The sequence below is a fragment of the Trichechus manatus genome, unplaced genomic scaffold (genome assembly GCF_000243295.1).
Source record: "Trichechus manatus latirostris isolate Lorelei unplaced genomic scaffold, TriManLat1.0 scaffold00010, whole genome shotgun sequence".
Lineage (NCBI taxonomy): Eukaryota > Metazoa > Chordata > Mammalia > Sirenia > Trichechidae > Trichechus > Trichechus manatus.
Window position 1 is genome coordinate 26,268,353 of NW_004443946.1, and position 12,399 is coordinate 26,280,751.

A 12,399-nucleotide genomic window follows, 5' to 3' on the forward strand; every position below is an offset into this window, starting at 1 on the left:
AGATTGATGACATGGACCTTCCTCCAGAGCTGATGGAGAAAGCATTCCCCTGGAGCTGATGCCCTGAATTTGGACTTGTAGCCTACTAGACTGTGAGAGAATAAACTTCTCTTTGTTAAAGTCATCTACTCATGCTATCTCTGTTAGAGCAGCACTAGATGACTAAGATATATATAGATATAGATATATATTTAAATCAAAATTAAAGGAAAAAAAGATGCTGGGTCTTCGTACTCTAGTAAAATTTAGAACCCCAACTCATACATTTAGTATATGGCCTTTCTGGGGTATGGAAAACTGTTTTATCACCTAATGTGATTATAACAAATCAGTTTTCTTTAACTCTCTGTGTAAACAGTGCACAAAAGAAATCAGGTCTACTATTAAATAGTCTCTTCTTTATAAACATAGTGATTAAAAAGATTGTACAATATTAACTGAAGAGACAGAATGTGGCCAGGTTCACTGTTGCCTGGACCTTGGAGCAAGAGAAGGGTTCAGCCTAGAGATGAGCACTTTTCTTCTAGGGAGGGAGGATGTCACAACATTGTGGAAAAAATCTTCTGAGAAGATTTACCCAGCTAGGGAGCTGAGCTGTCTGGAAATCCAAATGGCCCCATTGCAAGTCTTTTCTCCCGGATGGTGCGTAGATCTTTGACAAGTGATGGATGATCTCTGCCTCTTGATTTCAGGGCCAGGACCAGACTCTGTGACCAGGGATTTGGTGTGCGGGGCCTCACAGGCTGCAGAGAAATATCAACATATGAGTGCATATGCCAAACGTGGTGTCATGTGGCCCACAGACCCAAAAAGAAAGCCTCCTGGGCCATGGTTTGTCAGAACAGCTCTATGAACTACTGGACTAGATAAGAAAATAGAAGCTAAGAGTTTAAGACCTGCCTCCCTTGACCCTGGTCAAAAACCTAATGTGGAGAACACAGCTGAATTGTCCATCCAAGAAGACTTGGGCATCTGTATGGTGACCTTTGGGGTTAGCCTGTGTTTTCTGTATCTCTATTATCATACAGAAGCAGTAACAACTATGGGACAGTCTTGTAGCTATGACTAAAGGGCCTTATTCCTAGAATGTGCTGAGGAGGTGGATTCACTCAGGGTGAACAGCCCTTGAGGACACAGCACTCTCCTCATTCAATTCTGTAAATCAATGTGGTGATGGCCAGGGTCAAGCTTATCCCTAGTTTAAAGAATCCCCATAAGCCTGGGTAGTTCTAATGTCTAATATCTACATTACCTGTATTACCATGGAATACCAAGAGGGATATTCTCCCCATCCCCAAATGAATTCACAGCCTGGGGCAAAAGTACAAATGGAAGCCCACTTATGAAATGTCTAAATATTTGGAAGTTATAAATCAAGCTACTGTTGAATAAAATACATTCTATCATCTACATTGACAAGAAGATTGGACTTGAATTTGGAATTCTCAGACTTTGGAATTCTGAACCAGAACATAGTGGCACAAGGAAAGCTGGCCTGCAGCCCACCCTGCTTCTCTTCCCATACCCAGCTCCATCCCACATTCTCAGGACCCCACACAAACACACGCAAACACTCCAGACTGTATATCCAAGCTCTGTACGCATATCCTGCAAACAACTACCTGTTCATATTCTCTCCATACCATATGAAAGGAGCCCTGGTGGTGCAGTGGTTAAGTGCTGGGCTACTAACTGAAAGGTCCACAGTTTGAACTCACCAGCAGCTCCTCAGCAGAAAGATGTGGCAGTCGGCTTCCATAAAGATTTACAGCCTTGGAAACCCTGTGGGGCAGTTCTACTCTGCCCTGTAGTGTCGCTATGAGTCAGAATAGACTCAACGGCAATGAGTTTTGGATAGAATATATTACAAAATCCTTTAATATAAAGATGTAATCAAAAAGTATACACTCATATGTTTTGGGGGAGAAAGATGTGGCGATCTACTTGTATAAGATAAGGACCCGTAAAATCTGGATCCGTTCTTGGTGGGGTGCTGGGAGTGATGTAATTTGGTAAAATAATCTTACAAATTAATAGGCGTCATTACTCTCAAAATTAGACTGTAATCTGTCTCACATTTACCAAAACCAAACCAAAAACTAAACCCACTGCTGTCAAGTCGATTCCAACTCATAGTGACCCTATAGGACAGAGTAGAACTGCCCCATAGGGTTTCCAAGGAGCATCTGGTGGATTCAAACTGCTGACCTTTTGGTTAGCAGCCGAGGTCTTAACCAAAGCCGAGGCCTATGTCTTTAAGGCCTTAAGCAAGATAATACAGAAATGTATAAAGTAAAACATGAAACATGAATAAAATGAAGCTCTTCTCTGCCAGTAATCCCACTCCTCAGAAGCAAGCCGTCATCAGTTTTTTTTGTTATCTTTACAGGTATTTAATTTGAACATCTTTCCAGATTCGGAACTATAAAGACACAAACACACACACACAAGCATACATGGTTTTAGAGAAACTATATACAGTATAAATATATATAGGTTGTTTTTTTTTAAAAATGGGACAACATATATATTGTTCTGTAATTTGATTTTCTTCAATTTACTATATATTTTGGACATCTTTCATTGTCACTTTTTAAACAACTGATTATTAACAGGCATTTAGTAATTTTCAATTTTGAAATTATAAGCAATGAACATTGGTATATATATATATTTTTGTACACATGGGTGAATTTTTTTATAGGATAGATTCCTAGAAGTAGAATTACTAGGTCAAAGATATTCAATTTTTGATATTCATGAATTGGCATCCAAAAGCCTATTCCAGTGTTTCTCAACCTGGATAGACTTTTGACATTTGGGTTGGGGGGGTGGCTGTACTGTGCCTTGTAGAATATTTACCAGCATCCCTGGCCTCTACCCAGTAGATGCCAGTATCACCCCCCACTATGGTGACAACCAAAACTGTCTCTGGACAAAATCACCCCTAGTTGAGAATGACTACCCTAGAAATTTGTTTTCTTTTATTTCTTTTTCTCCCATCCCCATTTCAACCACTTTTCATGTTATCCTTCCTTCATAAAGGAAAGGTACTTAAAGAAACTTACGATGTAGTATGTCACCTCTACTAGTAAGTTTTAAATAAAAAATGAGTGAAAAAGGCAATGATTAATTGGAAGGAATAACCATCTAATGGTGGGTCTTGGCAGGGGAGATAATTTGGGATACTTTCCAGATAGGCTTCAAGTTATCCTATGTAGATGTGAACATGGTATTGTTCTTTTCAACCTCTTTTCTATACCAACTTCTATGAAGAACAATTGTTAACATCTATAATCTGAATGTCAAGTTCCTTTTTTTTTTTTTATATTTTATTGTACTTCAGGTGAAGGCTTACAGAACAAATAGTTTCTCATGAAACAGTAGTACACATGTTGTTTATGACATTGGTTAACAACCCCACAACATATTAACCCTCTAAATTCTCAACCTTTTTTTTTTTTTTGGTGAAAATACACATAGCCAAAGATACACCATTTCAAAAATTTCTACATACACAGTTCAGTGACATTGACTACGCTCTTCCAACTGTGCTGTTATTCTCACTTAAGATGAAGGCTTACAGAACAAAATAGTTTCTCATTTAACAGTTACTACAAATGTTGCCCTATGACAATGGTTAACAATCTCACAACACATCAACAATATCCTTACTCAACCTTGGGTTCCCTATCACCAGCTTCCTGGTCCCCTTCTGCCTTCTGGCCCTTGTCACTGGACTCCTGTACCTTGTTAGTCTCATTTGGTTTTACGGGGCTGTCCACTCCCAGGCTGAACAGTGAACCTCGGAAGTAACTTCACCACTGAGCTGAAAGGGTATCTGGGGACCATACTCTTGAGGTTTCTCCAGTCTCCTTTAGGCCAGTAAATCTGTCTTTTTTTTTTGTGAGTTAGAATTATGCTCTACATCCTTCTCCAGCTCTGTCCAGAACCCTTTGTTGTGATCCTGGTCAGAGCAGTCAGTGGTGGTAGCCGGGCACCATCTAGCTGTACTGGACTCAGTCCGGTGGAGGCCTTGGTAGCTGTGGACAATTAGTCGTTTGGACTAATCTTTTCCTTGTATCCTGTTCTCTTCATTCTCCCTTGCTCCCAAAGGTATGAGACCAGTGGAGTATCTTAGATGGCCGCTCACAGGCTTTTAAGACCCCAGACACTACTCACCAAGGTAGAATGTAGAGCAGTGTCTTTATAAGCTGTGTCATGCCAATTGAGCTAGATGTTCCCCGAGACCATGGTCCCCACAGCCCTCCGCCCAGCAATTCAGTCCCTCAGGGAGTTTGGATGTGTCTATGGGGCTTCCATGACCTTTCCTTGTACAGGTTGTGCTAGTTTCCCCTGTATTGTGTACTGTCTCACCCTTCACCCAAGATACCACTTATCTATTGCCTATTTAGTATTTCCCCCCCACCCCTCCCATCCCTGGTAACCAACAAAGATTGTTACATTTTGTGTGTGAACTTTTTCATGGGTTTTTACAGTAGAGGTCTCATACAATATTTGTCCTTTTGTGATTGCCTTATTTCACTCAGCATAATGTCCTCCATGATTTTTTTTTTTTTAAGGGAATTTATATTGATTCAAAATAACAGAAAAACAAGTCAAGCAATGATTAAAGATCAGGAAAAATGAGACAAGTTAGTTAGGAAAAGTGAAGTTTATTGTTTAAAAAACACTATATTTTCAAATTGCACAAGCGATATATGTTCCTTATATAAAAGTCAGAACATGCAAATAAGCAAAAAGAAGAAAATAAATATTACCTGGAATCCCATCATCCAGAGATAACTACTGTTAAATACTGTAGTATAAAGATTCTTCAACTTTTTTCCAGTAGATGTATGGATGCATAATATCCATCCATAGACAGATTAATAAACACAAACACACCAACACACATATACATATCCCCCAAATGGGATACTGTAATACTTTTTGGCTTGCTTTTTTGACCACTCAATTATATATTGGGGCTCTGGTGGTGCAGTGGTTAAGCATTTGGCTGCTAACTGAAAGGTCAGCAGTTCTAATCCACCAGCTGCTCCTTGGAAACTCTATGAGGACAGTTCTACTCTGTCTTACCGTGGCTCTATGAGTCGAAATCAACTCGACGGCAACGGGTTTGGGGTTTTTTTGGTTTAATAATATATTAAGAACATTAAATTATATATCTAAAAATGGTTATTAATAGCTGCTTTGGTAATGAGAAATAAATAGAGCCCTAGGAAAAGTGACGAAGTCAAAGATAAGTCAGACTCCAAAATGTGCCTCCCAGTCACAAGGGGAACTAGAGGACAGAGATAGCAACAGGCCTTTTTATTTGAGGAAATCACAAAATACGTTGAAAAAAGAAAAGGATGAGGCCGCCGGAAGGATTGGGAGGATGAGATATTTGTACTGGATGTGGAAAGGACAAACCTACAGCTGTCCTACAACCTGCTGCACACAGCGCCCCCCAGCGTTGCAGGCAGAGATGCACAACTCATTCCCAGCTCATAGCAGCGTGGCAGGATATGCCCACAGTCTACTGAAAACCACTGTCTTTGAAAAGGCAATTAAAGCTCCAAGTGACAAATTTCTTCTTCTTCAACATTTCACCAAGGGATCTCCTTTCAGGCCCTTGCCAGCACACACAGCCTTTGTGTCAGTTAGGAAGAAGGCTCCAGTTCCTGCTGCCCCTGCCTCCAGATGTGGCTGCCCTACACCAGGGACCAGGGCTTGAGAGGGGAACACTGGTTGGTTTTAGCCCCGACTCTGGTCCTAGGCCAGGCATCTTGGTGCAGAGTGCAACCTGTACAACCTTGGCCTTGTCTGGTACGGGTCCCTCTGATTTACTTAACACTCCATAGGGCATATGCCAAAATGATCTTAAACTTGCATTTCCAGCTGTCACCTTGCCCAATTCAAGAGCTTCTGTGCTCTATCCCTCACCCATTCCTCCCAGCTAGGCCAGTGGCACACAAGCAATCATACAGGACTTTGCTCCATAATAATAAATTATTACTATAGCCACCATTTTTTAAGTGTCTACTGTCCAGGGCTAAATGCCTTACATGCATTATTTCATCCTCACAACAACCCTATGAATAAGTAGGCTTATTATCCCCATTTTACAGATGAGATAACTGAGGCCTGAGAGAATAACTCGCTTGAGCTAATGCTACAGCTAAAGAGTGGTAGGACTCCATTCTGTTTGCTGTCCACAAACATTTTCTGTACACTTTCTGTGTGAAAAGCAGTGTGCTAACTCCAAGAGAGGATTAAAAAAAGGCATAAGGAAGTCCTTTCCTTGAAGGAGTTTATAGTTTAATGGAAGGAATATGACAAATACATAAATTACTGATACAAGGCAGAATGTACTAAACTTGTGTGAAAGGTCAAAATTCTCTTGTTATTGGGAAAATCTGTAGAGCCTTTGGGGGAAGAGATGGAATGTGAAATGGGCTTAATTAGAGTTTTGACAAAAGATGATTGGGAAGATAGCATTTAAAGGGAACAGCATGAGTAAGGATATTGAGGAGAACAGGCAAGGAGCAGCAAATAGTCTAGCTTGTAGAAGTAGACTTTAGGGGAGTTGTGGCTGATAAGGCTCTAACATTATGTGTTTTCAGTACGTGGCAGAGGAGCTTAGATTGGGCAGTGGAGCACATGGATGAGTTTTTTAAAGTAATACTTTATTGTATTTTCAGTGCAAGTGTACATGGCAAAACAAATTCCCATTCAACAATTTCGACATGTATTGTTCAGTGACATTGGTTACATTCTTCACATTCTATCAGCAGTCTCATTATTTCTGTTCTAGTTGTTCCATTACCATTAGCAAATGGGTGAATTTTGAGTAGGATGATGACAGGTTTGGGAACATAACCTGATAAAATTGATGTTGTATCTACTTATCTAGATTTTTACCTGTAGTATAAATTGGCATTAAAAAAATAAAACAAACCCATTGCTGTCAAGTTGGTTCTGACTCATAGTGACACTATAGGACAGAGTAGAACTGCCCCATAGGGTTTCCAAGGAGCGGCTGGTGAATTAGAACTGCTGACCTTTTGTTTAGCAGCCGAACTCTTAACCACTGCACCACCAGGGCTCCTAAATTGACATTAAAAACTCGTTGCCATTGAGACAGTTCTGACTCATAGTGACCCTATAGGACAGAGTAGAACTGCCCCATAGGGTTTCCAAGGAGCAGCTGGAGGATTCAAACTGGCAACCTGTTGGTAAGCAGCCCGAGCTCTTAACCACTACGCCACCAGGGCTCCAAATGGCATTCAAAAAAAAAAAATCTGTCGCTGTCAAGTAGATTCTGACTAACAGTGAACTGCCCCATAGGGTTTACAAGGAGCAGCTGGTGTATTCACACTGCTGACCTTTATGGTTAGCAGTTGTAGCTCTTAACCACTGTGCCACCAGGGCTCTACCAAGTTGGTACAGGAAGAAGTTAAAGGTAAAGAGACCATTTGGAAGGCTACTTGTAATAGACCAGGGTTTATTAACCTTGGCACTATTGACATTTGGGGCCAGATAGTTCTTTGTTGTGGGGAGCTGTTCTATGCGTTGTAGGATACTTAGTAGCATCCCTAGCCAGGGGCCCTGATGGGTCAGTGGTTAAGCACTCAGAAAGGTCAGTGGTTCGAATCCACCAGCTGCTCCGAGGGAGAAAGTTGTGGCAATCTTCTTCCGTAAGTATTACAGCCTTGGAAATCCTATGGGGCACTTCTACTCTGGGTCACTAAAAGTCAGAATCAACTCTACAGCAATAGGTTTGAACAGGTTTTCTAGTCTCTACCTACTAGATGCTAGTAGCACCTCCCCCTAGTTGTGACAGTGATGTCTCTGTTGTTGTTGCTGTGTGCCATCCAGTCGTTTCTGACTCATAGTAACCCTACAGAGCAGAGTAGAACTGACCCATAGGGTTTCCAAGGAGCGGCTGCTGGATTTGAACTGCTGACCTTTTGGTTAGCAGCTGTAGCTCTTAACCTCTGCACCAAGAGGCACAAAGAAGTCTTGTTGCCAAGTGTCCCTTGTGGGGCAAAATTGCTCAGTTAAAAACCACTATAATAGACCATATGGGAAACAGAAACAAAGGATGAATGTGAGACATGGGTGGGAGTAAAATCTAAAAGCCTTGGCAAGTGCCTGGATGGGAGTGGGACTGAGAAAAAGGGAGCACTGAAAGATCAAACGAACTGTAGAAGAAGCCCTAGAGTCCATGTAGTCTAATATACTCATAATTGCTTGCACTATTATAGATCCTTTTGGAGGGCAATTTAGTAAAACCTACTAATAATCACAAAAATTATCTTGCCCTTTGATCTGGCAATTCCACTCCTGGGAATTTATCTTAAATGATTCAGATGAAGATAAGTAATTTTTATGTACAAAGCCACAATAGTTACAGAAAGTTAGTGACCATGTTGTTCTCGACAATTACACCCTCATGCCTGCCACATTGCCTGTTAAATAAGAGGCCCATATTTAAGAGGTCAATTTAAGACTCAGAGGAGGTAGAGATTAAAGATTCCCAAGCGAGTTACAGCTAATGAAGAAAAATCCCAGAGGAGGTGGGAAGAGCAGATATCAAGAATCAAGTAGAGAAGTTTATAACTTTTTTAAAAAAAATTCTGCATTAGGTGAAAGTTTACAGAGCAAATTATATACCCATTCCATAGTTTGTACATAAAGTGTTTCATGGTCTTGGCTTCATTCCCCCAATGTGTCAGCACTCTCCCCATTTCCGCCCTAGTTTCCTCGTTTCCTGTCATCGTAATTTTCTACCCCTTTCTGCCTTCTCATCTTTGCTTTTGGGCAACTATTGCCCTTCTAATCTTGCATAATTGTTTGTTCGAAGGAGTACGTTCCTCTTAGGTGCCATTGTTCATTTTATGGGCTTGTCTATTGTTTGGCAGGAAGGTGGTCTCCAGGAATGGCTTCAGATCCAGGTCAGAGGGGTGTCTTAGGGCCATAGTCTCAGGGGTTCCTCTAGCTTTTATCAGACCGGTATGTGGTCTTTTTTGTGAATTTGATTTTTTGTTTAACATTTTTCTCCTGCTCTGTCTGGGACCCTCTGTTGTGATCTCAGTCAGAGTAGTCGATAATGGTAGCCGGGCCCCCTCTAGTTCTTCTGGTCTCTGAGTTGTGTAGGCTATGGTTTATGGGGTCCATTAGTCCTTTGGACTAACTGCTCCCTTGAGTCTTTGTTTTTTTTTAACTCTCCTTTGCTCCAGACTGGAAGAGACCAATAGTTGTATCTTTTAAGACCCTGGATACTACTCCCCAAAGTAGGATGTAGAATATTGTCTTTATGAACTATGTTGTGCCCGTTGATGTAAATGTCCCCTGACTCTATGGTCCTTTGCCTTCAATCCTAGGAACTTCATCCTGCAAGGTGTTTGGTTATGTCTAAGAGGTTTCCCTGACTGCCACTTGTGTGGTCTATTAATATATGAGAAGCACCTACAATCATGTGTTTAGAAATATCTACCACCAAACCTGTATTTGCTGGTGGGTGTGCTCCATTACACCCTCCCACACCTCTTGACATATCTATTTATCTATGTATCCATTTGTAAATTATTGTTTGTTAATACTATTGTTGCAGGATTATCTATGCTATAGTAGTTCCTGTAGTTGCCCTTTATTCTTGTGTTCCTCTCAGTGTCCTCTCTTGCCTTGGTCGTATTGTGCTGATTTCTCCCATATTGTTTATTGTCTACTATCTATTTGGTAATTTTCTCTTCCTCCCTCTCCCATCCCTGGTAATCATCCAAGAATTTTTTTTTTCTCTCTGTGTAATCCTTTTTCTGTTACTTTATAATAGTGGTCTCATACAATATTTGTCCTTCTGTGATTGACTTGTTTCACTCAGCATAATGTCCTCCAAATTCATCCATGTTGTGAAATATTTTACGGATTTATCATTATTCTTTATCATTGCATAGTATTCCATTGCGTGTACGTACCACTGTTTGTTAATCCATTCATCTGTTGTTGGGCACTTAGGTTGTTTCCACCTTTTTGCTATTGGGAATAATGCTGCAATGAACGTGAGTGTGCATATGTCTATTCATGTCTATTCAGGGTGTGTAACTAGGAGTGGAATTGGTGGATCATATGGTATTTCTATTTCTAGCTTTTTGAGGAAGTGCCATACCGTCTTCCACAGTGGTTATGCCGTTTTACATTCCCACTAGCAGTGTGTAAGAGTTCCAATCTCCCCACAACCTCACCAACATTTGTTATTTTCTGTTTTTCTGATTAGTGCCAGTAATGTTGGGGTGAGATGGTATCTTATTGCAGTTTTGATTTGCATCTCTCTAATTGCCAATGATCACAAGTATTTCTTCCTATGTTTGTTAGCAGCCTGAATGTCTTCTTTGGTGAAGTGTCTGTTCATCTCCTTTGCCCATTTTTTAATTGGATTGTTTGTCTTTTTTGTTGTTGTTGAGCTGTTGAAGTTTTCTATAAATTTTAGAGATTAGACCCTTGTTGGATATTTTTCCTAATCTGTAGGTTCTCTTTTTACTTTTTTGGAGAAGTCTTTTGTTGAGCATAAGTGTTTAATGTTTAGGAGGCCCCATTTATCTAATTCATCTGCTGTGTGTGCATTTTTAGTTATGTTTGGTATTCTATTTATGCCATATATTAAGGCCCTGTCATGGACTGAATTGTGTCCCCCAAAAATATCTGTCAACTTGGCTGGGTCGTGATTCCCAGTACTGTATGATCGTGTACCATTTTGTAATCTAATGTGATTTCGTTATGTGTTGTAAACTCTGTCACTATGATGAGGTTATACTGATGAGGTCTACAAGATTGGATAGTGTCTTAAGCCAATCTCTTTTGAGATATAAAAGAGAGAAGTGAGCAGAGACACATGGGAACCTCATACCACAAAGAAAGCAGTGCTGGGAGTAGAGTGGGTTCTTTGGACCTGAGATTCCTGCAGAGAAGCTCCCAGACCAAGGGAAGACTGATGCATTACAAGGACCTTCCTTCAGAGCGGACAGAGACAGAAAGCCTTCTCCTGGAGCTGATGCCTTGAATTTGGACTTGCAGCCTACTGGAATGTGAGAGTATAAACTTCTCTTTGTTAAAGCCATCCACTTGTGGTATTTCTGTTAGAGCAGCACCAGATGACTAAGACAGGCCCCTCGTGTTGTCCCTATTTTTTTCTCCATGATCTTTATAGTTTTGGGTTTTATATTTAGGTCTTTGATCCATTTTGAGTTAGATTTTGTGTATGATGTGAGGTATGGCTCCTGTTTCATTTTTCTACAGATAGATACCCAGTTTTGCCAGCACCATTTGTTGAAGAAACTGTCTCTTCTCCATTTAATAGACTTTGTCCTTTTGTCAAAGACCAGCTGCCGATAGGTGGATGGATTTATGTCCGGGTTCTCAATTCTGTCCCATTGTGCTGTGTGTCTGTTGTTATACCAGTATCAGGCTGTTTTGACTACTGTGGCTGTACAGTAGTTTCTAAGATCAGATAGTGTGAGACCTCCTACTTTGTTCTTCTTCTTTAATAAGCCTTTACTTATTTGGGTCCTTTTTCCCTTCCATATAAAGCTAGTGATTAGTTTTTCCATCTCGTTGAAGAATGCTGTTGGAATTTGAATCGAAATTGCATTATATCTATATATTGTTTTGGGTAGTATTGACATTTTCACAATGTTAAGTCTTCCTATCCAAGAGCATGGTATGTTTTTCCATTTATGTAGGTTTCTTGCAATAGTGTTTTGTAGTTTTCTTTGTATGTCTTTTACGTCCCTGGTTAGATTTATTCCTAAGTATTTTACCTTTCGGGGGGAGGGGTGGTGGTGGTGGCTATTGTAAACTGTATTGTTTTCCTGATTTCCTTTTCAAGGTTCTCTTTGTTGACATAGAGGAATCCAACTGATTTTTGTATGTTAATCTTGTATCCTGCCACTTTGCTGAATCCTTCTATTAGTTCTAGTAGCTTTCTTGTGGAATCTTTAGGATTTTCCATGTATAAGATCATATCATCTGTGAATAGGGATAGTTTTACTTCTTTCTTACCAGTTGGATGCTCTTTATTTCCTTTTCTTGCCTTATTGCTTCCACTAGGACTTCCAATACAATGTTGAATAAGAGTGGTGATAAAGGGCATCCTTGCCTGGCTACCATTCTCAAGAATGCTTTCAGACTTTCTGTTGAGGTTAATGTGGGCTGTTGGTTTTGTGTAAATTCCCTTTATTAGAATTTCCCTTCTATTCCTATTTTGCTGAGAGTTTTTTTTTTTTCAGTCAGGAATGGGTGTTGGACTTTATCAAATACCTTTTCTGCATGGATTGAGATGATCATGTGATTCTTCCTTTGTTGTCATTATGTGGTGAATTATGTTGATTTATTTTC

The 12,399-nt window shown here is 40.2% G+C and overlaps 1 protein-coding gene across 1 annotated transcript in view; it reads right to left on the reverse strand.

The window, feature by feature from the left end:
* Nucleotides 1-581: 581 nt before the first annotated feature.
* The window catches only part of HEATR4 (HEAT repeat containing 4), a 47,537-nt gene continuing 35,719 nt past the window's right edge, over nucleotides 582-12,399 (reverse strand). The window contains exon 16 of the mRNA XM_012560036.2: nucleotides 582-743. Within this exon, the coding sequence (XP_012415490.1) occupies nucleotides 582-743 (162 nt within the window). The remainder of the gene's footprint in view (nucleotides 744-12,399) is intronic.